A 27,094-nucleotide genomic window follows, 5' to 3' on the forward strand; every position below is an offset into this window, starting at 1 on the left:
ATGATCTGGTGCACGCCTGGTCTGTCAAATTGGCGGCCCATGGCCTGGATATGGCCTGCACAGGCCACACCCATCCCAGCTCCACAAAGGAAAAAAACCCATTGCAATATGTCATGATATGGCCTGCGAATGCGATGTGAGTGGGTTTGACACATCCTGATCTCGATTCTCTTCTCTTTTATTCTGGAGTACAGTGTTCCCTCGATTTTCGCGGGTTCGAACTTCGTGAAAAGGCTATACCACGGTTTTTCAAAAATATTAATTAAAAAATACTTCGCGGTTTCCCCCCCTATACCACGGTTTTTCCCACCCGATGGCGTGATATGTCACCGCCAAACTTTCATCCGCCTTTAATAAATATTTTTTTAAAATAAACTTTAATAAATAAACATGGTGAGTAATAATCTAAATGGTTGCTAAGGGAATGGGAAATTGCAATTTAGGGGTTTCAAGTGTTACGGGATGGCTTGTGATACTGTTCATAGCCCAAAATAGTGTATTTACTTCCGCATCTCTACTTCGCGGAAATTCAACTTTCGCGGGCAGTCTTGGAACGCATCCCCCGTGAAAATCGAGGGAACACTGTATAGCTAAATTTGCCCCCTTCCTATTTCTATCAATATCAGTGAGAGAGAGCACAAATCAGTCAGATTTGATGACCGTATTTAAAAAAATCTGACCTGCTCATCGCACAGAGCATTCATATGGAATAACATTCCTCAAAATTATCTCAAGATGGTATTGGTCAGTGTTGGTGAACCCTTTTGACATTGAGTGGCGAAATTGGGAGCGCATGCAGGGGAGTGCCAGAAACCGGAAGAACAGCTCCCTGACACACATGCATTAGGAGCACCAGAAACCGGAAGAACAGTTCCTTGGCGCACAGGTGCATGGTGGGAAGACTGGCCGACACTTACAACCATTGCAGCGTCGTTTGGTCACATCCTCCTGCCCTGCCCGAGCTGCCTCCCTTTCAACTTTCCTCCCCTCCATCTGCCTATTTCCTTGCCTCTCTCTGCAGGGGGAAGGAGAAGCAACAAGTCTTTGCCTAAGGACCACAACTTGGGCTGCCGGGACTGCCGTCACTAAAAAAGTGCAGCCCCGTGTTGTTTTACTTAGTGACCACTTTAATCAGCAAGTGATACGAATTGGGTCATAACCCGAGGACTACCAGTAGTTCAGCTCAAGCTCACTTATGGCACTCCTTATCTTTTCTCCTGACAGAGGAAGAGTTCACGCCCGACCCAGCAGCAAAAGCAAGCATCCTTTTGAACATAGGCTTGAGCCACTCCGCCTTTGGAGCCTCAGGCAAAGTGAGCCTGGCCCAGAGGGTACCGCTGAAAGATGCTCGGAAACTGTCAACAAGATGTGACAATATGCAGGTGAGCCACATGAGATCTCTTGGTTTCCCTTGGCTATTCCTAAATGCAGGAGGACACTGTCTTGTATATGTACACTTTGGGCTTTCTCCTAACCCTGTTGTTAGGAACCCAGTGAACAAATACACCGGCAGAGGTCTCCAAATTTGGCCACTTTAAGATTTGTGGACTTCAACTCCCAGAATTCCTCAGCCAGCTAAGCTTCAAAGCTAGCTGAGGAATTCTGGGAGTTGACGTCCACAAGTCTTAAAGTTGCCAAGGTTGGAGACCCCTGAAAAGCCCTTCACGGCACCGGACCAGAATATCTCCGGGAGCGCCTTCTGTCGCACGAATCCCAGCGACCGGTTCGGTCCCACAGAGTTGGCCTTCTCCGGGTCCCATCGACTAAACAATGTCGTCTGGCGGGACCCAGGGGAAGAGCCTTCTCTGTGGCGGCTCCGACCCTCTGGAACCAGCTCCCCCCTGAGATTAGGATTGCCCCCACCCTCCTTGCCTTTCGCAAACTCCTTAAAACCCACCTCTGCCGTCAGGCATGGGGGAACTGAAACATCTCCCCCTTGCCCATGTTGTTTTGGTGTTAGATTGATTGTGTGCTTCTTTTTTTAATATTCTGGGGTTGTTTTTTATGAATTTTTTAGCTTAACATTGTAATTGGATTGGTGGGTATTGGATTTGTTATTATGTATTGTTTTTACCTTGTTGTGAGCCGCCCCAAGTTTGCGGAGAGAGGTGGCATATAAATCCAATAAATCTAATCTAATCTAATCTGATGTACAGGTAGTTGTCGACTTATAACAGTTAGGGATTGCTCAAAGTTACAACTGAAAGCAAGTGACCCATGCCCAATTTCCAAACTTATGGACCATTGCAGCATCGCCGTGATTCTGTGATCAAAATTCAGAAGCTGGGCAACTGACTTATATTTATGACGGTTGCAGTGTGCTGGGCTTACGTGGTTCTCTTCTTCTGACAAGCAAAGTCAATGGGGAAGTTAACAACCGTGTTACTACTAACCCAAGAAGTGCAGTGATTCGCTTAACAAACGTGGCAGGAAAGATTGTAAATTGGGCCAAGACCCGCTTCACAAAAGTCTCGCTTAATTAACAGCGGAAGTTTGGGGCCCAATTGTGGTCATGAGTTGAGGACTTTACCTGTAATTGTTGGGTTGCTAAGTAGGTTTCAACCTATGAGGGTGGCTATTGGGCACTGACTTTGTCTCCTGTCCCTAGGGAGAAGGTCCCTCTCTGTCCCAGCCCCGCACGAGTGTTATGTCAGCAGGGAAGTATGGCCGTGTTTCCTGCAGTGTTACTCCAGGCCTTAAAGGTACCATTTCCACAGCAGTTGGAACTTCATTTCAATTTTGGAGCTATTCATGACTGCATCTTCTTGGTTTTTAACTTCTGCCTCTTTTGCAGGTCTAGAGAAGTCGGAAACGTCTGGAGCCCAGCGAACAAATACACCTTTCGGGAGGTGTTCCAATGCTGAATTGTCACCTTATGGATTGGCCAGGAGAGTTCCTATTACTAACACTCAATCCTTGGTTTGTACTTGAGGCAATGTACTTGAGAATGTCTCGGTTAGGCTATGAAACCTTCGACAATACCGAGCAGAGAATTTTAAAAGAGCGTGGATGTGTGATAAAGCCAAGGCACAGACTTAGTTAAATAAGTATTATTTACATATAAACAAAATATAAACAATCCAGAATAAGCACGAAGCAAATACAGAATAATACGCACAGAGCAATTACAAGATCAGCACAAAGCAAAACACAATATAGATAACAAGCACGAAGCTTATACAAGCACGGAGCTTAGAAAACAACTCCCCCTTCTCTCAGGCAAAAGTAAAGTAAAGGAAATGACTGAGCAAAATAATGAGCTTTTATAGCTTCAATGAGGAAGTGACGAAATAGCCTTAAATATTAACTCTTCAAGTACATGTTAACTCTTTGAGTGCACATTAACCCTTTAAGTACAAGTTTGGTACAGTTCACAATATGCAGTTTACAATGGCAATCCCTAACAGCCATGTACCCTGTTCTAACAGTAACCCTAACACCTGGCTAGTTTTTGATGATAACTTGATGCTTGAGAAACCTGGATATGTTTAGCACTGCTGGATTCTCGAATACAGAGATACATCAAAAATACTTTGATTCATGTGTAAGATCTGCATCTCTCAGCCCATATTAATAATGTTTGCTAGTTTCTTGTTTGTTTGTTCAGGCATAATTCCAAATCAATGGGTTTTAATCCACAAAGCCCTCTTTCTGTTGAAGCCAAACATGTCTTCCTGCTTTTCTATTGTGGGCGGGAACTTGTGGCCCATCGGTGCTTGCTGAACTAGTGAGTCCCACCATCCCTCACCACTTATTACACCCGAGTGAGACTGCAGGGATTTGTAATTCACAATTTGTATGCATTGCCCCTACAATGTATATAGATGCATCTGTAGAATTATTATCTTTATATTCTCCTTTATTTACACTCAACTTAAAAGGTTTGTACGTATCATCAGGTGGAAGATGGTGATATTTTAGGGATGTCACTTGCTCAGCGATACCAGATTAACACTGTTGCTTTTAGTGACAGGTCCAAATGTTTAAGCTTCTTCCAGAGAAAGTCCATTATATTTTTAATTGATTCTGCACAGCTGATCCCCAACTTTTGACCGTCCAATTAATGATGGTTCAAAGTTTCAATGAACTTCAAAAAAGTAACTTATAACCTGTACTCACACCATTCCCATGATCACAGGCTTCCATTTACGACTGGTTGCAGTGTCCTGTGGTCATTAGATTATGATTTGCAACTTTTTATTTATTTTTATTTTTGGAGAAGCTGCGTTTGCTTAACAATTGATGGTTCGCAACCGCACAATTAGAATAGAATAGAATAGAATAGAACTTATTTATTTATTGATTTGATTTGATTTGATTTGTATGCCGCCCCTCTCCGAAGACTCGGGGCAGCTAACAACAATAAAAAGACAATGTAAACAAATCTAATATTAAAAATAATCTAAAAAACCCCAATTTAAAGGACCACTCATACATACAAGCATACCATGTATAAATTCTATAAGCCTAGGGGGAAGTGAAATAGAATATAATAGAATTGAATTGAATTTTATTGGCCAAGTGTGATTGGACACACAAGGAATTTGTCTTGGTAGCTTCACAGCAGTCATGAAAATTTCATTAAATTAAGTCTGACTTGACTTGCAACAGAAATTCCTGTGATTGTAGGTCAAAGGTTACCTATATATATCAAATGGAAAGGGATATGCCTCATCTTTCACTGTTGAAGCTATCATCGCTCCAGGTGAAGGCAAAAGAGACTAAAAGATTTTAGGCTGTCCTACAGTAAGATGGTCACTCTGACTCAGAATGGTTTCTTCTGACTAGCAGCATTTCTGCAATGCCATAATTGGATATATGCTACATGTGTTATTGTATGCAACCAACCCCCTGTTAGATCTGCCCCTTTTGAAGTATCGTCTTGCAGTTCTGTTTGATTCCATTCAATCATTCTCTGAATACTTTTCTCTTGTGTTGGATTAGCGTCGCACGACCTGGACACGTCACCGTATACCTCGCACTGCCTGTACCACGGACAAAAGGGTGGGTACCCATCACTTTGAAAAGGCACATCAGTGGGAAAACTAGGCAGCTGTCTAATTCTGCTTCTTATAGCCAGGGAGAGTCTGGTTCACAAGCTGGTCCAGCTTCCTCTATTCCACATGTCAGAGAGGACACAAACCTAGATTAAGCTTGACCTCACAAGAACACGATTTAGCATTCTTTTCTATGTGTCCATTACAAGCCACAGTATCAAAGTGGAGGTCCATCAGGACATCATCATACAAATTTTGCAATTACCAACTGGTACCATAATATTTGATGCAAGTATATAAGGCATATCACTTTTCTGATGGGTGTCAGATGCATATGTCATTTGGGCCCAGGCAGATACCCGCTCACGTGTTGGTATGTATGATCTTGTGACAGTGTGTTGTATCAGCTGGTATGTTTTTCTCTAAGAAGAATTACTTTTCCGTTCTTTGGGGAAGTAGTATTTTTATTACTTTATTTGTAATTACATTTGTATGCCACTCAATTTCCCTGACTTTAGTTTCACATTTTTTTTTAAAAAAACCCCCAAGTTTTATCAAATAATTATTTGCCTCTATATACCTTCCACATCAAATAATTGCTCCCCATAATTTGATTCTCATTACAGTTGCTTGGGTTCAGAGTTAGAAAGTAGAAGCAGAGTGATTTTATTATTTGGAGATTTCACCTTTCGGCAAATGTTAGCATTCTGACTGTGGATGTATCCTCAAAATTTTGGGTTTTAAAAGAAATTTGAATAAGTTGCCCTGTCTTGCCAAGAGCCGGTAGATAAAGAGCTATTCATTTCTGTTCTCTAATTTCTTCTTCTCAGGTCAAAGTGTTAGACAGAGTCACTGGACAGATGGGAGCTATTGGCTCTAAGGAGGAAGATGAACCTGAGCCCTGGGTAAGTATTCCTATGACAAACAGTGGCATTGCACAGGTAAGACAATATGTCTATAACAGTGTTTCTCAACCTGGGCCATTTGAAGATGTGTGGACTTCAACTCCCAGAATTCTCCAGCCAGCGTCCACACATCTTCAAACGGCCCAGGTCGAGAAACACTGGTTTAAAATGAGGACTTGTGTCCTTCAGGTCACTGGACATTCAGTCCTTCAGTCCTGGACCCTTCACACTGGACAGAGTCCAGGACACTGCAGGACTGAATGTCCAGGATTGAATGCCCAGGACTGAAGGTCTAGGACTGAATGTCCAGGACTGAAGGACACAGTCCAGGACACCTTCAAGACTGAATGTCCTTCAATGTCTAGGACTGAAGTGTCCAGGACACTTCTAACGCATGGCCCGACGTTCTTTGAACAGTTCAGCAATTTTTCTTGTTTGTATCTGCCACAAGTGCAGGTAGTCCTCGACTTTACAACGGTTCATTTAATGACTGTTGAAAGTTACAACGGCAATGGAAAAAAATGGACTTATGACCATTTTTCACAATGGTGACCTTTGCGTCCTCCCTATGATCACATGATCAAAATTCAGAGCCTTTGCAACTGGTTCATGCTTAAGACCGTTGCTGTGTCCCACAGTGGTGTGATTCCCTTTTGCGACCTTCTGACAAGCAAAGTCAACGGGGAATCCAGATTCATTAATAGCTGGTTAACTGGCTTATCAACTGCAGTGATTCGCTTAACAAGTGTGGAAAGGAAAGTTGTAAAATGGAGCAAAACTCACTTAAAAAATGTCTCACTTTACAATAGATTGTAAATTACATAATTGTTGGACTCAATTGTGATCGTAAGTCGAGGACTACCTCAAAAGCTTTGTTTATTATAAAATATGTCCCAGATACCTAGATGTTCATTTAAGTTTTTCTGGAGGCCCAATCAGATAACTCTTGGTTATAATTAATTACTTCATGTTACTATATACTGTATGTATAGGGGGCTGAAACAGCATAGATTGTGTTTTAGGGTGCATCATTTCTTATTTATTCTATTCACTTTTTCGTTGTTGCAAATTATAAAATTCTTGGTTAACATGATTTCTGAACTTTAACTAAACTTGTTAAATATAGAATTATGATCTGCTAATTTGCCCAATATGTACATTTTTATCTGCTAAATGTGGTCTACAAACATTTATTTTGAAGACATTTCTGGTTTTAAAAAGAAGATTACAAAAATTGCATTTTTGTAAAACCAGAAATAATATAAATCAAATAAAAGTTCATTTGGCAGGCCTGGCGAAACTAATAGCAGCCATGCTGGGGTCGGGAAGTCTCTGGAGAGGTGCGGCATACAAATCTAATAAATAATAAATAAATAATAAAATAAATCATTGCCCAGCCAAAAAAAAAACCCAGGGAGAAAATCTTCCTCATGTCTCTGCCTGTTCTTGACAGACCTTTGGTAGGATGCTGTTTTAGAGGAAGTGATATTTGACATTTCCCTATCCATACACACACATAGGGGAAAATAGCTGTGCGTCTTTTTGATGAGGATACGGCAGCATCGGTGAAGAAAGTGCCAGCTGCTCCTGTGATTAACCCAGAAATGGGAAAGCTTCAGGTAGGCCAAAAAGTCCTAATTTGAGAGTGGGAGTCAAATTTTGGTGCCCCCACCCAAATGAGTTTTAAATGAGGAACGTGCCATGTGGTGACTGCAAGTGAAGTCAGAGATTGCTAAAGTGGCTATTAGAGGCTGTAAACCTGCGGTCTTTCCCCCACTGGCTTGGCCCCGAACATCCCCACCCCCACAGGATGGCTCCCAAAAGTGATGCGTGGTGGTTATGTTAAACCTGCAGAGGAGAGGGTGGTTGTTAAAGAGAGAAGCAACAAGCAACGGCAGCATCGGCAGCCTTGGTTGATCTTAAAAAAAATCTAGATACGTGGATGGGCCTTGTCAGGAACTGCCTAGAGGGCTGCGGGGCTGCAGATATGGAAGTTGAGAGCAAATTTCTCAAGAGAAGGCCTCAACAAACACTACCAGGTTTGCCTGGTGCACCAGTTGCGGCCCTGTTTGGACAGAGAGTCATTGCTCACAGTCGCTCATGCCCTCATCACCTCGAGGTTCGACTACTGCAATGCTCTCTACCTTTGAAAAGTGTTCGGAAACTACAGATCGTGCAGAACGCGGCGATAAGAGCCATTGTGGGGCTTCCCAGATTCGCCCACGTTTCTACAACACTCTGTGACCTGCATTGGCTGCCGATCAGTTTCCGGTCACAATTCAAAGTGTTGGTTATGACCTTTAATGCCCTACATGGCATTGGACCAGAGTACCTCCGGAACCGCCTGCTACCGCACGAATCCCAGCGACCGATAAGGTCCCACAGAGTTGGCCTTCTCCGGGTCCCGTCGACCAAACAATGTCGTTTGGTGGGCACCAGGGGAAGAGCCTTCTCTGTGGCGGCCCCGGCCCTCTGGAATCAACTCCCCCTGGAGATTAGAACTGCCCCCACCCTCCTTGTCTTTCGTAAACTACTCAAGACCCACCTATACCGCCAGGCATGGGGGAGTTGAGACACCTTTCCCCCAGGCTCTTTATATTTTATGTTTGGTATGTATGTGCTGTTTGGTTTTTAATTATGATAGGGTTTTATATGCTTCTTTTTTAATATTAGATTTGTTTAGCTATAATATTGTTTTTTATTATTGTTGTGAGCTGCCCCAAGTCTTTGGAGAGGGGCGGCATACAAATCTAATAAATTATTATTATTATTATTATTATTATTATTATTATTATTATTATTATTATTATTATTGTTATTGTTGTTGTTATTGTTGTTGTTGTTGTTATTATTAATAATAACAACAACAATAATTTTATAATAATAATAATAATAATAATAATATTATATTATAAAATATTATAAAATTTTAATATTATGTTGTAATATTATTATTATTATTATTATTATTATTATTATTATTATTATTATTATTATTATTATTACTTCCGCATGGGTTCCATGAAGACTCCCTGGGTTCACCTGCTGAGTCACCCAGGAGAGCTTTCTGAAAGCCATAGGCGGTGCGGTGGCAGGGATGGTATAGGGTGGTTGGGGCTGCTATATTGTATAGAAGTGAGCTCCGGAGGCCTTTTTTGGGGAAGAGCAGCTCTGCTGCCTCTGAGACGGAGAAACAAGTCGAGCGTAGATGAGGTGGAGCCCTGTTGCTTGCTAGGTGATCTAGGTTTCCTGTGGATTCTGGCTGGAGACACCTCCCCCCCCGCAATTCTTTGTGTTCTTCTCCCTCCAGCGTATTGAGTACCTGGCCAAGCTCTTGCAGCAGGAGATGGACGGTGTCATTGATTATGAGGAGGCCCCCTCACTAAAGAAATTGCACAAGCGCTTGACGGTTCACAGCTTACCACCTCCAGTTTCTGAACCTGAACCTGAACCATCTTCAACACCTCCCGGGGATCCTAAGCCAAGCTTGTGTGAACAGGCTGCAGGCTTGAATAGTGGGTCTGTTACCCCGGCACCTTGCTCCACACACGCCACTTCCAGCCAGCTACATGCCTGCCCCAGTCCCCCCCAGAAAGAAATCGTCTGTCCTTCATTCAGTACGACGAGTGCAGGTGAGACAGGAAAGGCAGCTTGAAGAAAAGGTCTCTAGTAATGGTGGGTAGTAGGCACTTTTAAGGAACTGAGAGATTTTAGTGGTTCTGGACTTTTTTTTGCAATAACAAGAAGCTCTAGAGCAGTGTTTCCCAACCTTGGCAACTTGAAGATATCTGGACTTCAACTCCCAGAATTCCCCAGCCAACCCCTAGAGAGCAGGGGACTCCAAAATGGCTGGCTGAGGAGTTCTGGGAGTTGAAGTCCAAATATCTTCAATTTGCCAAGGTTGGGAAACACTGCTCTAGAGAGCAGGGGACTCCAAAATGGCTGGCTGAGGAATTCTGGGAGTTGAAGTCCAAATATCTTCAAGTTGCCAAGGTTGGGAAACACTGCTCTAGAGAGCAGGGGACTCCAAAATGGCTGGCTGAGGAATTCTGGGAGTTGAAGTCCACAGGTCTTTAATGTTGCCACGTTTGGAGGCTCCTGCTCTAGAGCTTCTTGTTGAAATTCACTCATAGCGTTTTTCAGTGTCTGAGACTCACTATTTAAGAAGTGTCTGACTTGATCACAGTCCATGAACAGTAAAACCTGCAGATAAGTCGTAGGTCTTCAGTTCTACTTTCAGAACAAGCGTTGGTTGACTAGAGATTGTTAGAGCTAGTTCGATAGGATAAAAAACAGAGCTTTAACTAAATATTAAAGATTGCCAGCCAAACACCCACCTTCCACCAATGACTGGAGATACCCACTGAGAATGCTGTGAAGCAGTACTGGCTGGGCAATCTGTCAAAAGCAGTCTGTCTTCCGAAGCGTACAATGGCGATGTGACAGAAGGACTCCCTGCAGTCTTTAAGCCTACTGACAGGTCTCCTTTCTCCACTGTTCCCTGTGAGAACAAATCACAGAGCCAGAAAGAGCCTTGAAACCACTGCAAGGGACTCTGAGGCGTTGTGAAAGAATCGAGGGCACAAAAGGTATTTTCTCCTGGCCCCGGAAAAAGCGAGAAAATGCTGGAAGGGAACAACCGTAGTTATGCCTGCAATCTATGTTCCCTCTAAGGTGCGCCAACGCGTGCCCCAAAACAACTTCCCACACAGCCTTTTCTAAGTCCGCGTAACGGGAGGCACCGGCCGCCCCCACCTGCCGTGGATGTGACGGTGCCGAGCCTCCCTATCCCCCGCCCCAGAGCAAGATAGAAAGAAAGAGGGAGAAAGTGAGAAAAAGAGAGAGAGAGCAAGAGGGGGGAGAGAGAAAGAGAGAGAGAGGAAGAAAGAAAGAGAGAGAGAGAAGAGAGGAAGGGAGAGAGTGAAAGAGAGAATGAAAAGAGAGAGAGAGAGATGGTTTTGTTTTATTATTAATTTCTTTTAATAAAAAAGAAGGGAATTTTTTTCCCCATTTATTTATTCATTCATTCATTCATCCATCCATCCATCCATCCACCCACCCACACCCACCCACCCACCCACACACACACACGCACACTTCTATGCTGCTCAGTCCTGAAGGGACTATTGCTCAGACACTATACTTTTCCTCCCACACCAAAAAAAAAAATAGAGGGAGCATTGGCTGCAATGACAAAAGGAATGCTTGAAAATGGGATGAAAGGAGGGATTCCTGGCAAAGCATAGTTTGTTCCTTATGAGAACGAAGAATAATGCATTGGGAAAGTGTTTTACCAATCTAATCTGGGAGCTTTAAATAGATCCCCGTGAGAGAGAGGAATGGCAGACCAGAAACTAGCCAAAAGAACAGTAACCCAGGAACCGGCAATTCACCAGGGCTAGAACAGAGTCAGGAAGTACCCAAAAACTGTCTATGATCTGCCAAAATCTGTCTATGCCTCCCCCTGTTTGCCCCCCGCAGGTCTCGCAAAACAACGGTTGGATCACCTCCGCACTGCCCCCCTCCGTTTCCACGAAGCCTGTCTAAATGACGAATGTGCCTTCTACACGTCTCGCCTTGCCTCCCTGGCTCAGCCCTCGGCCCTTCGGTGCCAAGAGCCGGTAGCAAAAATGCTGAACGCTCACGACACCATGGTAAGATTGGACTTCGCTTGCCGATGTGCGGAGTGGGCGGCAAGTCAAGGTTACCTAAGCCGAAAGCAACTCCCGATGTTCACAGAAAATAATCAATTGAAAGAACGCTCCGTGTTGTTGTTTGTAGCTCAAGGGATGCCAGTTGTTCCCCTTCGTACCTTTCTGTATGACGGGCTAGGCTGCCATTTTCCCACATGAATTTTTTTTTTGCTCTACTCCGTTTGGTTTGCAAAGGAAGGATCTGTTTGCTTGTTTGCCCAAATTCAGAGGATCTGCAGTGTTCAAAACGGGTTGAGCCTTTTATGCATGTTCCCACAATTTTGAATCGAGTGTGCTGCCTAACATGAGGCGTTTTCCCCACGAGGTGCAATTCTCTTCCTCCATCCCTCTTCCTTGGCCTACTCTGAGAGGCTCAAAACCTGGCTCTGCCTGATGGGAATGTTCCATGTCGGAGGTGATAATTAAGTTAGGAAGAAGATCCCTGCTACACCCTGTAGCATTTTGTTTTCTTTTTAAAATATTTAATCTCTATTGATTTAAAATTTGTTTTATTGCTTTGTACCTTTGTTTTTTATGAGAATTGTAAAGAGTCGCTTAACAGCGTCGTATAAATTTAATAAAATAAAATAATGTTTAGGTTTAAAAGGATCTACAGTGTTCCCTCGATTTTCACGGGGGATGCGTTCTGAGACCGCCCGCTAAAGTCGAATTTCCGCGAAGTAGAGATGCGGAAGTAAATACACCATTTTTGGCTATGAACAGTATCACAAGCCATCCCTTAACACTTTAAATCCTTAAATTACCATTTCCCATTCCCTTAACAACCATTTACTCACCATTATTACTGGTACTCCCCATTGAATAAGACACTTAGTGATCCTGATATTTATAGACATAATTATTTATTAACAATAATTATTTTTTTTGTTCTTTATTTGCAAAAATTATTAGTTTGGCGATGACGTATGATGTCATTGGGCAGAAAAAAACATGGTATAGAAAAAAACCTGTGAAGTATTTTTTAATTAATATTTTTGGGAAAACCATGGTATAGGCTATTCGCGAAGTTTGAACCCACGAAAATCGAGGGAACACTGTATTTCTGAGAAAAAGGGAGGTGCCGGAAGTATGTCTATCCTGTAGAATTATGTCCGTCTTGTAGAACAGGCAGGTGTGCTGAGGGCAGAACAGGGGCATTCCGGAACATTCTTACCATGGGACCAGGCATGTTCTGAGCTGTTTTCTGTGGCAAGCAATAGCTTTGTATTAACCTTTATTTCAAGACAGGCTCGTTCTTCAAACAAAAGGGTATATGCTTGCTCTTTTATACTCAGACAGGACTGCCATTAAACTGCAGACATTTTAATTGCTGTGTTTGCCTGGACTGAAATGGTGGCCCACTGGCATTGTAGTTCAACTTGCTGTTGGTCGAGATTGTCCATCATTTTCTTGTCTTTATCCCCTTTACTTGAAGCTTATCGAGGCATTCGTGTAGTTTGTGTGTAAGTTACTAAAATATGTAGATGATTTGGTGCCATTCAGAATTAATTTTTTTTGTTTGGGGGTTTTTTTTGGACAAAGAGGCAAACAAGAGAGCCAGTTTGGCCTAGTGGTTAGGACACCAGGCTAGAAAGCAAAAGGACCATGAGTTCAAGTCCTGCTTTAGACCTAAAAGCTGGTTGAGGGACCTTGACCCAGTCATTCTTTCTCAGGACAATTAACTTCACAAGGCTGTTGTTGTGGGGAAAATATACTATGTTGGATATGTTCGCTGCTTTGAGAAATAATAATAAAGGGTTGAATTTTCTAACAGGTTTTTTTTTTTCATGACACACATTTATAATTTTTAGAAATACTTTTCTATCCCATAGCAATTATCACTTTGGTAATATAGCACTTTCAAAAAGTTATCTGGAACTTCTTTTCTCTTGAGGCTAAAGAATGAACTTAGTCCTTAAAGATGTAGCAGTTGTCATCCCATTTCAGGAGATGTTCTGGATCAGATGCTGTTAGAAGCTTTATAATGTTGTTAGAAGCTTTATAGCTTTACTAGATAAATGGTCAAAGCAATGGAAACTGCAGTTTAATGTTTCCAAATGTAAAATAATGCACTTGGGGGAAAGGAATCTTCAATCTGAGTATTGCATTGGCAGTTCTGTGTTAGCAAAAACTTCAGAAGAGAAGGATTTAGGGGTAGTGATTTCTGACAGTCTCAAAATGGGTGAGCAGTGTGGTCGGGCGGTAGGAAAAGCAAGTAGGATGCTTGGCTGCGTAGCTAGAGGTATAACAAGCAGGAAGAGGGAGATTGTGATCCCGCTATATAGAGTGCTGGTGAGACCACATTTGGAATACAGTGGTACCTCAAGATACGAACCCCTCGTCTTACGAACAACCCGTGATACGAACCCGGGGTTCAGAAAATTTTTGCCTCTTCTTACGAACGTTTTTCATCTTACGAACGCCAAACCCGAACTTCCGGGTTCGGCATTCCGGAGGCTGCTGGGAAGCCCCGCAGCCCGGCTGTCACCGCTTTGGGTTTTTGGCTGGGAGGGAAGGCAGGAGGTCCCGCGCTGGAGAAGGGAGTCAGGAAGGTCCTCCTGCTCCCCCCTCAGCGAAAAACACAAAGACGGTCTGCCACCACATGACAGGCAGGGCGGAGCAGCATGGAGCAAACGGAGTCTGAAACTGCCAGCGGCTTCAGCTTCCCATTGCTCCGCGGGCGGCGGCAGACCGCCTTTGTATTTTTGGCTTGGGGGGGGAAGCAGGAGGCGCAGGATCGGGCGGGCGAGGCGTGACCGAGCGGGCCCGGCTCAGGCTCCGGCTAGGACGGGGCGGGCAGCGGCTGGGCACGGCGGCGAGGGTGCGTCCGACTCGGGGCTGGCGGCGCCCGACGCAGCGGGGAACATCAGCGTGGGAGGCAGGAGAGGACCAGGCAACCGGAGCAGCGTCGCCGCTACTCCCGGCTTGGTTTCCCTCACCGCCGCAGGCAGCGTGCCTTGCGATCTTTCGGGTCGGCCAGGCTCAGCGGATCAAGCCGCGCCTCCCGGGCCTTCTGTCACTGAGCCTCGCCGGCCCGGAAAATCGCAGCCCCTGTTGCCTGCGGCGGCGAGGCAAGCCAAGCCGAGAGCAGCATCACCGCGGCTCCTGGCTCGGTTTCCCTCGCAGCCGCAGGCAACACGGGCTGCCATTTTCCGGGCCGGCGAGGCTCAGTGACGGGAGGCGCGGCTTGATCCGGGAGGCGCGGCTTGATCCGCTGAGCCTGGCCGCCCGGAAAATCGCAGCCCGTGTTGCCTGCGGCGGCGAGGGAGCCCAAGCCGAGAACAGCATCACCACGGCTCCTGGCTCGGTTTCCCTCGCAGCCGCAGGCAACACGGGATGCGATTTTCCGGGCGGCCAGGCTCAGCGGATCAAGCCGCGCCTCCCGTCACTGAGGCTCAGTGACGGGAGGCGCGGCTTGATCCGCTGAGCCTGGCCGCCCGGAAAATCACAGCCTGTGTTGCCTGCGGCTGCGAGGGAAACCGAGCCGAGAGCAGCATCACCGCGGCTCCTGGCTCGGTTTCCCTCGCCGCCGCGGGCAACACGGGCTGGAATTTTCCGGGCCGTGCAGGCTCAGCGGATCAAGCCCCGCCTCCCGGATCAAGCCGCGCCTCCCGTCACTGAGCCTCGCCGGGAGGCGCGGCTTGATCCGGGAGGCGCGGCTTGATCCGGGAGGTGCGGCTTGATCCGGGAGGCGCGGCTTGATCCGCTGAGCCTGGCCGCCCGGAAAATCCCAGCCCGTGTTGCCTGCGGCTGCGAGGGAAACCGAGCCGAGAGCAGCATCACCGCGGCTCCTGGCTCGGTTTCCCTCGCCGCCGCGGGCAACACGGGCTGGGATTTTCCGGGCCGTCCAGGCTCAGCGGATCAAGCCGCGCCTCCCGGATCAAGCCGCGCCTCCCGTCACTGACCCTCGGCTCCCCCCCCTTACTAGCCCCGCCGCGGAAGGCTCCATTCTGTTCCCTGCCGGCCCGATTGAGCGGCCGGCGGTCTCCATTCAGGGAACAGAATGGAGCCTTCCGCGGTGAGGCTGGTAAGGGGGGGAGCCGAGGGGGGAGCCGAGCCCAGCCCCGTGGCATTCGCTTTCCTCCCGCCCGCAGCCGACTGATCGTGGGCTCCTTCGCAACCTCGGAGAGCTTCCTGGTTTTCGTGAGCTTTCATGCCCTGGAAGCTCTCCGAGGTTGCGAAGGAGCCCACGATCAGTCGGCTGCGGGTGGGAGGAAGGCGAATCCCCCGTGGGCTCCGTTACATCTTCCGCTGCCAGCCAGGCCATGCTGGCGGCAGCGGAACAATCGCCTTCCGCCCGCAGCCGACTGACCGTGGGCTCCTTCCCGAGCTCCCTTCCTGAGCCTCCCGTTCTCTCTCCCCCCCCCTCGCCCCTTCGCCTCCCTGTGTTCCTAGGAGAAGTGCTGGGGATTGAGGCAAGACAGACCTTCTGCTCCTCACCAGCACTTCTCCTAGGAACACAGGGGGGCGAAGGGGTGAGGGGGCGGAGAGAGAACGGGAAGCTCAGCATTCCGTCAGCCGCAGCGCTGGCTGTCAACTTTTCTTTTTAAAACTGGGCAGGAGCTGACTTGCCTCCCCAGTGCTAAAAAGAAAAGTTGACAGCCAGCGCTGCGACTGACGGAATGCTGAGCCTCCCGTTCTCCCCCCCCCACCTTGCCCCTTCCGGTTTCGGCGTTCGGGAGACCGCTGGGTTCCCAGCTGTCTCCGAACGCCAAACACCAAAGCCGAACTTCCGCGTTCGGCTTCAGGAGACAGCTGGGAAGCGGCGCGGCTCTTTTAAAAGATGACAGCCGGCCTGGGGGGCTTCCCAGCACCCCCGAACCCTGTGCTGGGAAGCCCCCCAGGCCGGCTGTCACCTTTTAAAACAGCCGCGCCGCTTCCCAGCAGTCGCGGAAAGCCGTTTTTTTGCGGGGGGTTTTTTGGTTGCACGGATTAATTGACTTTACATTGTTTCCTATGGGAAACAATGTTTCGTCTTACGAACCTTTCGTCTTACGAACCTCCCCCCGGCACCAATTAAGTTCGTATCTTAAGGTACCACTGTACTGTGTTCAGTTCTGGAGACCTCACCTACAAAAAGATATTGACAAAATTGAACGGGTCCAAAGACGGGTTACAAGAATGGTGGAAGGTCTTAAGCATAAAACGTATCAGGAAAGACTTAATGAACTCAATCTGTATAGTCTGGAGGACAGAAGGAAAAGGGGGGACATGATCGAAACATATAATTATGTCAAAGGGTTAAATAAGGTTCAGGAGGGAAGTGATTTTAATAGGAAAGTGAACACAAGAACAAGGGGACACAATCTGAAGTTAGTTGGGGGAAGGATCAAAAGCAATATGAGAAAATATTATTTTACTGAAAGAGTAGTAGATCCTTGGAACAAACTTCCAGCAGACGTGGCTGGTAAATCCACAGTAACTGAATTTAAACATGCCTGGGATAAACATATATCCATCCTAAGATAAAATACAGGAAATAGTATAAGGGCAGACTAGATGGACCATGAGATCTTTTTCTGCCGTCAGTCTTCTATGTTTCTATAATGGCCAATGAATATATAACTTCGCTGAATTTTCTCTCTCTCTCTTTAATCAGCACTTTACGCCTATCTTGGCATCTGCACCCCTTTCCCCATCTTCAGAGGAAGAAAGGACTCCACTCTCCTAAGAAAAAAAGGAGCCGTGCCTCTGTTTTGGGGTTGTGGCCGATGAGAGACAGAATTGCCTGTGGCAACAGTTGAAAGGGATGGCCAGGAAGCTGCAAAAGCCATTGTGACAAGGAACTACAAGATGGTGCTGCATTTTCCAGGATGCATTAATATTAATTGCAAACAGTTTTTTAAAAAAATAAATAAACTAACCATAAAAGAGTTGCCCTGGTTTGTTTTTTTTAAAGGTGTTTGAGTTTAGAAGATATTTTAGTAAAGCCACCCTATGAAATAGCCTTGCATTGACAGATTTTGTTAAGGTGCTTTCTACGCACCTCGCTGGCTGTGTGTGCTGATCACAGGTAACTACTGTATGAAGGGAGTAAAACTTTGGTTTACACATTTTGTACTTGTACCGGAATAGAAAAATAAAGACCAATTGCCAATCTTTCTACCTCCATTATTTCTTCTCTTTTGGTTATAAGGTTATTTTTTTTTCACCACTGTCATTCCTTTGAACAGCAACTGAATGAAACAGTAAAATTCATAGTTGCGTCAAGTCAAGTTGCATAGTGACAAAGCACAATATTGTTGCAAAAACCACCTCAGGTTGCCGTCGTCCACCAAACTGAACTGCTCGTCCAGTCCTGGCTGAAATTGCGTGGGGATCCTCAAAGTCAGGGACCTAGTCCCTCATGAGAGCTAGATCAAGGAGCCACATTCAACAAATGGCAACTTCATCATTCATCAGTTTGTCCCGTTCAAGCTCCAAGTGCTCTACAAGATGATGGTTGGGTATCATAAGCATATTGAGCGGGCAATTAATTTTGCCATAGGGCCGCATGAGAAATTGGGATGGTTTTAGAGGGCCGGACTAATATAATTAACTCAGTTCTACCCAATACTGTATATTTATGGGTAGAAGTGAGTTAATTATATTATAATTATAAATTTTATATTTTATATTATTTTATATTATATTATTTTATACTATTTTATATTATTTTATTTTTTATTTTTTATTTTATTATTTTGTTTGTTTGTTTGTTTGTTGGTTTGATTTTTATGCCACCCTTCTCCTTAGACTCAGGGCGGCTTACAACATGTTAGCAATAGCACTTTTTAACAGAGCCAGCCTATTGCCCCCACAATCTGGGTCCTCATTGTACCCACCTCGGAAGGATGGAAGGCTGAGTCAACCTTGAGCCGGTGTTGAGATTTGAACCGCTGACCTGTAGATCTACAGTCAGCTTTAGTGGCCTGCAGTACAGCACTCTATCTGCTGCACCACCTCGGCTCTTCCCAATATCAGGAGCTGTAGCAGAGGTGGGTTGCTGCCGGTTCGGACTGCTCCTTTAGAACCGGTAGTGGAAATTTGGCCACCTCTTGCCGAACTGGCAGAAATTTGGCACCGCTCACCAAACCAGTAGTCCATGCTTTTGAACTGGTCCTTTGGTTGCTGCGGACTGCAAAAAACCCTTTGGGCAAAGGTCATTTCCAGGAAGTGATGTGCATACACAAAATGTGTGCTTCCGATTCAATGTGAACCAGTGGGGAAGGTAAATAGCACCCGCCACTGAGCCGTAAGTCCTGATTATTATGGCTCCCGATATTAGCCATGCTTCGATGGGGCTGCTGAAATGATATTTAGTTCTCCCCCTGAATTTTTCACACATAAGGTTATGAAATGATTACGTCACTTTTGGTTTGTTTAAACCACAGTTGAAATATACTGCTCAAAAAAATAAACGAAACACTCAAAGAACACGTCCTAGAACTGAATGAATGAAATATTCTGATTGAATAAATTTGTTCTGTACAAAGTTGAATGTGTTGACAATAAAATGAAATTGATTGTCAATCAGTATTGCTTCCTAAGGAAACAGATTAATTTCACAGAAGTTTGATTTACTTGGAGTTATATTCTGTTGTTTATGATTATTATTATTTTATTTATTATTATTTATTAGATTTGTATGCCGCCCCTCTCCGTAGACTTGGGGCAGCTCACAACAATAATAACACAATATATAACAAATTTAATAATTAAAAATCACTAAAAACCCCTTATTAAAAGAAAACATACACACAAACATACCATGCATAAACTGTATAGGCCCTGGGGAGATGTCTCAGTTCCCCAATGCCTGGTGGCAGAGCTGGGTTTTAAGAAGTTTACGAAAGACAAGGAGGGTGGGGGTAATTCTAATCTCTGGGGGGAGTTGATTCCAGAGGGTCGGGGCCACCACAGAGAAGGCTCTTCCCCTGGGTCCCGCCAGACGACATTGTTTAGTCAATGGGACCCGGAGAAGGACAACTCTGTGGGACTTAACTGGTCGCTGGGATTCATGTGGCAGAAGGCGGTTTCGGAGATATTCTGGCCCGATGCCATGAAGGTGTTCCCTTTAAATGTTCCCTTTATTTTTTTCCAGCAGTATAGTTTCTTTTGGATAAACCCAAATGGATTAATTTTGACTCATTGTGATGCACGAACTCAAGCAAACCCTCAGATGGCTTAAAACACGGTGTGAACACATACTACAGTATCTGATTTAAGGCGGTGGTGAGGAAGGCTTCAGAATCTCGCTTCCTGCTTTCGTGTGGAAAGACTGATAAAGTGACCTTAAGGGTAAGACACAAACAACATAATAAAAATAAAAATGGTCGGACCAAGGAAAAACCTCGCTCTTTTCAGGCAAAAAGGTTAATTTTTCACCAAGCCCAGCTGTACCTGGGCTCTAGGTAAAGTAGTTTTTATCTGATTCATTTCTATTGCCCCTGTCATGCCCAATGGGCAGTGATGGATGACCCAGCAAGCTCTGCTTCGTTCAACTACTCCCGTCCTATTTCATCTGAGGTAAATGAGAACAAATGATGTACTTGCTCTTTCCTGTAGGCCTTGCAAAGATATCAAGCTTTAACCACAGCCTTCCCAGGCAGGCTTTCAGCTCGCTGGTGTAGCAGGGGAAACATTTCTCTTTTCCCTGACAAGGGCAAGATGGCCACGCGAGGAAAGCTCAGCACACAGGGGCAGCTGCTTTAGGAAATAAGGGCACCTTGAGGCCTACCGTTCCTGTCCTAATGTCTTTTTATCTTTTCTATCCCTACTTCATACTTATATCATGTTAAACATACTACAATACAATACTATATTTGTATGACAAATAAAATAATAAAATAATAAAATAATAAAATAATAAAATAATAAAATAATAAAATAATAAAATAATAAAATAATAAAATAATAAAATAATAAAATAATAAAATAATAAAATAATAAAATAATAAAATAATAAAATAATAAAATAATAAAATAATAAAATAATAAAATAATAAAATAATAAAATAACAATCAAGTAAATAAATAAATAAATAAATAAATAAATAGATTAATTAATTTTAAAAAATTAAGGGTTGTGCAATGTGGACGGACCACTGCAGGAGAATATACTTTGCCTCGAATTAAACCAAGAGCAAGTTTGCCTGGAGAAAAGACTGATCAGAAAATAACAGATTACTTCATCAAGTGCTTTGTTGTGTAAACAGCTCTTTGCATGAAGGGGAACATGTAGTATTGTACTGTCCCAGAAAATGTTTAACCTGAAAATAATCCTTTACCAAATATTCTGTATTTAAAGCTGCAACCTGCAACATGGAGAGAGACAGGACTTATAGATGAGATTTTTTGTCTCTTTTGTCTCTTGAATTGTGAGATATGGACATATAGTCTTTCCTCTGATATTAGCTCCTGTCTAAAAAAGATGACTTTGATTCTGAAAGAACAAAGGAGTGGTCAGCTTCTGACTGACTTTAGTTAAAATTAAAGAGCTAAAGAGAGAGCTAAATTAAAAATTAAAGAGCTAAATAGAGTTGGACCTGGTTACTGTTTGGATGGGAGGCCACCAGAAAATCCCAGACCCCATAACTATCCTAGTTGAAAAACTTCTTGAATAAAGACCAAGGCAGATTATTCCTGTACTGTTTCCTTGGAAAGAGAAATGGCTTCCCACTGAGCTCCAGAAGAATCAAATAGGCATTAATCATTTGAACATCAGGAAGGTAGATACTAAGGCCCTGAGGGCGACTCAAAATCCCAAAAGACAAGCTCAATTCATATGGGAAAGCCTAAAAATATAATATGATCCTGAAATCATAGGTACAAAGAGCCCCAGTAAGACAGAAAAATTAAGGGGGAAAGAAGGGCGGCACAGAAACCTGATCAAACAAACAAACAAACAAACAAACAAACAAACAAACAAACAAACAAACAAACAAACAAACAAACAAACAAGAATCTGTGAATAAAAATCCTAAGGAGTGTCCTAAACTGCAGTGAGGATGGAGTCATGGAAGCCACAACTAAGAAGACAATGCTGGCGAGGAGAGCCAAATATAATTAGATATTTGGTGAGGTTGCCCACTGTAAAAGAAGAGAGAGGGGAGCCATTTTGTCTCTTGAATTGTGAGATATGGACATACTGTATAGTCTTTCCTCTGATATTAGCTCCTGTCTAAAAAAGATGACTTCGATTCTGAAAGAACAAAGGAGTGGTCATATTAGTGTTGGACCACTAGATGGCACTCACTTCCCAACTATCACTCTGGTAGTTGCATTTTATATCTATCCCATTTTTAAAAAATGGTCACTGCCGGTACCTCATTCACATTCTGTCTTTGGAGTTTATCTGCTGTGGAGAAGAGCAGGGACACCTGTCTAAAAAAATATATAAGTAGGAGTAAATAAAAGGCATTTTATCCAGGAAGAGGCTAAGTTGTGCTGATCTTGAATCTCATACCTGAACTCTCTTGAGAACACTCAGCTTTTTTTCATCAGTCTGGAAGGAAACGATGCAAATGAGTGATGCACATTATGATTTTGATATATTTATCAATTAATTGTTATATGCTTCTAAAAGTCTATCTAATTTTGGCTTGGACTAAAGATATTTAATGCAATGAACTTTTTAAAGTTGGGAATATGACAGGCAGGAGGGAAGGAAAAACAATCACCTCACTAACCTCTTACAGATAGTTCTTGACTTACAACTGAGTCCAACATTTCTGTTGCAAAGTGAGACCGCTGTTAAGTGGGGTTTGCCCCATTTTATGACCTTTCTTGCCCCAATTGTTAAGTGGATCATTACAGTTATTACTGTGTTTTTGGAGTATAAGACGCACCTTTTACCCCAAAAAGAGGCTGAAAATTTGGGCACGTCTTATATTCCAAATATAGCCTTTTCAAACCTCCCCCCCCAGCCCTAACAAGGTGCTAACGATCTTATTTATTAATTTATTAATCGGACTTGTATGCCACCCCTCTCCATGAACTCGGGGCAGCTCACAACATATCAATAAAAAACACAAGCTCTTCCCAGTTTGCAACCTTGTTTTCATTGCTGCTCCCTCCGAAAAAGGTTTTTTCAGCCCTAACGAGGTGCTAATGCTTTTCCTGGCTTGCAGTATTTTTAAATTGCTACTCCAAATTGTTCTGCTGACTGTCTCAACTACCCGTAATTACAGGGTAATTAGTCCAGGAAGACACACACCACACGATAAAAGGAAAACCCAAAAGTTTTTATAAACAGAAAAACAGAAACAGCTCCCTTTTAAAAATGTCATAGGGATTTTCTGGTACACACAAGGCACAGGTGAAATGCAATCCAATTGATCACCCAATAACTGGGAAATTGAGTCCAATTCTAAAGTCCAGAGAGTCCACACACACACAATCCTGAACAGCAAAAACCACGATCTTGATGAAATAATGAATCAGATAAACTGCCATCAGGCTAAAACACCAGGCTTCACTTTTATCTGTAGCACTAATTACAGCAGCCCCACCCAACCATAAGTGACCTCACTTATCTCCTGTAATAATCCTTCAGTTGTTGTCTCCTATGCATCACTCTATGCATGCGTGGATGTGTCATTAATTCTTGTTCAGAATCCAGGGATGATACAGATGATTGATCTCCTCCTGGGCTGTCTGCCAAACTCCCCTCTTCCCTGTCACTCACGCTTCCTTGGTCAGAGGAGACTTCGTCGGCAAATTCTACTGGGAGCAAAACAGGTCTGCGGCATGTTCCACCTCCACATTCCTTGGGGCAAGAGCTGGGCCAGAGCTAACCACAACACCAAATAAGTTTTTTTTCAGCCCTAAGTCTTTGCAGGCTTGTTTTCATTGCTACTCCTTCCAAAAAAGGTTTTTTTAAAAGCCCTAACCAGGGGATAAAATAATGTGCTGAAGCTGAACAGGCTAAGGACGCTGGCCAGATGAATACCTGATAGGCAGATCCCCCCCCTATTTTAATAATAATAATAATAATAATAATAATAATAATAATAATAATAATTTATTAGACTTGTATGCCGCCCCCCTCCGAAGACTTAGTTTTCCTCCCCCAAAACTAAGGTGCATCTTATACTTCAAAAAATACGGTAAGTTAATAGCACATTTGTTAAGTGAATGTGACTTCCCCCATTGACATTGTTTATCAGAAGATCACAAAAAGGGATCCCATGACTCCGGGACATTGCAACCTTCATAAATGTGAGCCAGCTGCCAATTTGGTCACCTGGCCATGGGGATATTGCAGGGGTGGGCTGCTGCCTTGATGGCGGGAGGGGGGGCAACGCAGTGGGGATAGCAAAAATGGAGCTCCACCCCAGAGCACCCAATTTGCACTGAAAGATGTTGAAAGAAAATGCAGGGCGTCTTCTTTGAGCAGCCTTTGTGTCCTTCCCAAAAGCGTTTAAAACCCCCAAAGCTGGTGATTCTGCTACAAACAAAAGTGTCTAGGAAAACTATAATGAGAGAAGATCTGGAATTAATTCTGTGTGATCTGGGTTTGTGCCACCGCCTCCTTTCCAAATGGCTATAGCATTCTCTAGAACACAGGTCTTCATAGCTGGCCAGAGAATTCTGGGAGTTGAAATTTAAAAGTCTCAAAGTTGCCAAGTTTGGGGACCCGTGCTCTAGAAAATAAAACGAATAATGCTTGAAACCTAATGTTTTGCCAGAAACCTTGATTTTCTTTGGTAGTCTGCAGGAAGGAGGGTTAAGGCTGTTATGTGGAATGGAGCATTTTGGGATGTTCACTTAGGCTGCGAAAGTAGCAAGGAACACTTTAGATCGTTGCCTTTGAGGAAGTGATTATTTTGTGAGTGGCCATGTTAATCATGAAGCACCTTTATGACAACGCTGAAAACGGGCTTTCAAAATTCTAAGTGAGATGTTTCTGTCATTTCACTGTTCTGTAGCTGCTCACTTCTAGGATGTGGGTGAATCACCATCAAGCCACACCCACAAAATAAGCCACGCCCACAGTGCGATAGTAAAATTTTTGGTAACCCTTCACTGAAATGGTGCAAAGGCCATAAGCGTGAAAAACGGTCATGTCACTTTTCTCAGTGCCTGTTGTGGTTGGCTATGGCCCAGCTCCTGCCCCAGGGAATGTGGAGGTGGATGCAGGGGAAACTTCAACATGTCACAGGCCTGTGTTATTGCCAACAGAGTCAGTTCAGAGTTTAGTTTCCTCGGACGAAGAAGAAGGTGGGAGTGACTCGGCAGAGGGGGGCTTGGCACACAGCCCAGGCAGTCAATCTCCCTTACCTTCCATTGATTCGGATGAAGACATTTTGGACCCACGCAAGCGCAGAATTATGCGTAGAAGAGACCAAGTAAAGACATATTACAGGAGATAAGAGAGACCACCTGTGTTTGGGTGGGGCTCCAGTAATTAGGGCTGCTGCTATAAATAGCAGCATGTGGGTTTGGCCGTTGTGGAAGAGTATCTGATTGCAGTTCGTCAGGAATCCTGTGTTGCTGGTTTCTGGACTTTGTTTGTTGATTTTTCACACCTTTCAAAACAAAGCAGAGCAACATGTGTGTCTCACTTCGTTGGAAGAAGAAGGGGTGTGAAGTTTCTTCACAGATGCTAGCTAAGTACTTAATGACTTCTTAAGGGAAATTGTACAGACTACCTGGTTGTTTTGGGATGAGTGCTCTTTGGCAATACAACAAGAGTGCTTAGTTTATTTTGAATTTTGGGATAAAGAACATTGTTTTGAATTTTCAAACGTGTGTGTGTCTGAAATTTGTACCCTTGAATTTTCGGGAGGCTCCTACCAGAGAGCCCCGCAGAACAATGCCTTTGTAACTTTGGTCACTAAATGAAAATTTGTAAATCGAGGACTGCCCGTATTCTGCTGCTGCTGCTGCTGTTGTCATTCTCTTCTCATTCTGACTTTTGGAAGAATGAGTCTCAAAGATGAAGTAGCACTGGCAGTGGAGGGTCTCTTGTAACAATGGCAACCATCCCAGAATTCCTCACAAGGAGGACGGCCCAGACTATCTGCTTCTGTATCTTGTCATGAAAATCTGATGAACAGTCATAACAAAACAAAACGGGATCCAGTGCTGAAGAAGAAGGCCCTCGAGAATCAAGTGGAAAGCAACAAAGGTTACTCATCCGAGTAAACCTGGCATTTATAACGCGGTTGGAGCTACATCCTCTTTGGTTCTCCAACTGCTGCTGTAGCTGCGCGTGAAATAAAGGTCAGAAACGGTGAGGTTGGAATGCCCTACGTGTAATCCACGGCAAAGCTTCTAACTGGTAACATCAATAATTTCATCCCTGCCAGAGAAGAAATAAAAATAGTTGACAATTTCAATTTGTTTGGATCAATAATCCGTAATGAAACTAGAAGCAGCCCAGAAATCAAACTACTCACCGCCCGTATAAAAACGGCTACGCAGGACCAAGAAAAAACCAGAGTTCAAAGATGTTTTTTCTGGGTATAAAGATCTAAGTCATTGAGCCGTGATATTTTCAGAAAGTTGGACGATGAAGAAACAAGGTTCATGTAAGAAAATAGGTGCTTTAGAATTATGGCCTCTGGCAAAGGATACTCCAGATACTGTGGATTGCCCGATGAATAAAACAATCTGTAGTGGAAGAAATCAAGCCAGAGTATTTCTTAGAAGCTCAGGTGACACGACAAGGGCTTTCATATTTTGACCCTCCATATGAAGAGAGAGAGAGAGAGACAGACAGACACAGAGAGAGAGAGAGGGAGAGGGAGAGAGAGACAGACAGAGACAGACAGAGAGAGGGAGAGAGGGAGAGAGAGAGAGGGAGAGAGAAAGAGAGAGAGAGAGAGAGAGATCATACAGCCTGTTACAAGAAAAATCAGCTTTGGTTCCAAGCCAAGAGAAAGATACTGAAAATAAAATGGAGGCAGGACAGGAAGTCTCTGTTTATTTGGTAGCCAGAAATCAGTGACAGCCGCATGTTTCTGGGGTAGCTGACAACATGAGGTTCAGAGTAGGTGGGCTTTTATACATTCTTTGCGGCTTTGTGGTTGAGATTCTTGTTCCTGTATAATACTATGTCCTTTAATATTTTAATGGTTATTTAATTTAATTAATTTTAATTTATTAGATTTGTATGCCGCCCCTCGCCGAAGACTCGGGGAGGCTCACAACAATGATAAAAACAATATTATAATGGCACAAATCTAATATTAAAAGAAATAACTAAAACCCTATCATATTAAAACCAAACAACACATACATACCAAACATAAATTATAAGGAGCCTGGGGGAAAGATGTCTCAACTCCCCCATGCCTGGCAGTATAGGTGGGTCTAGAGTAGTTTATGAAAGACAAGGAGGGTGGGAGCAGTTCTAATCTCCGGGGGGAGTTGATTCCAGAGGGCCGGGGCCGCCACAGAGAAGGCTCTTCCCTTGGGGCCCGCCGGATGACATTGTTTAGTCGACGGGACCCGGAGAAGGCCAACTCTGTGGGACCTTATCGGTCGCTGGGATTCATGCGGTATCAGGCGA

At 44.1% G+C, this 27,094-nt stretch overlaps 2 protein-coding genes across 5 annotated transcripts in view; one reads left to right on the plus strand and one right to left on the minus strand.

The window, feature by feature from the left end:
* The window catches only part of TROAP (trophinin associated protein), a 32,667-nt gene extending 14,973 nt beyond the window's left edge, over nucleotides 1-17,694 (plus strand). For all 4 annotated transcript variants that reach the window (XM_070740411.1, XM_070740413.1, XM_070740412.1 and 1 more), the window contains 9 exons: nucleotides 1,225-1,382; nucleotides 2,609-2,702; nucleotides 2,795-2,919; nucleotides 4,945-5,004; nucleotides 5,828-5,902; nucleotides 7,423-7,521; nucleotides 9,213-9,534; nucleotides 11,384-11,556; nucleotides 17,195-17,694. In XM_070740411.1, coding sequence (XP_070596512.1) covers nucleotides 1,225-1,382; nucleotides 2,609-2,702; nucleotides 2,795-2,919; nucleotides 4,945-5,004; nucleotides 5,828-5,902; nucleotides 7,423-7,521; nucleotides 9,213-9,534; nucleotides 11,384-11,556; nucleotides 17,195-17,266 — 1,178 coding nt within the window. In that variant the 3' untranslated portion in view covers nucleotides 17,267-17,694. The remainder of the gene's footprint in view (nucleotides 1-1,224; nucleotides 1,383-2,608; nucleotides 2,703-2,794; nucleotides 2,920-4,944; nucleotides 5,005-5,827; nucleotides 5,903-7,422; nucleotides 7,522-9,212; nucleotides 9,535-11,383; nucleotides 11,557-17,194) is intronic.
* Nucleotides 1-27,094, minus strand: part of LOC139161376 (tubulin alpha-1A chain) — a 237,294-nt gene that overhangs the window by 150,059 nt on the left and 60,141 nt on the right. The window lies entirely within an intron of this gene.

The sequence above is a fragment of the Erythrolamprus reginae genome, chromosome 2 (assembly GCF_031021105.1).
Source record: "Erythrolamprus reginae isolate rEryReg1 chromosome 2, rEryReg1.hap1, whole genome shotgun sequence".
Lineage (NCBI taxonomy): Eukaryota > Metazoa > Chordata > Lepidosauria > Squamata > Dipsadidae > Erythrolamprus > Erythrolamprus reginae.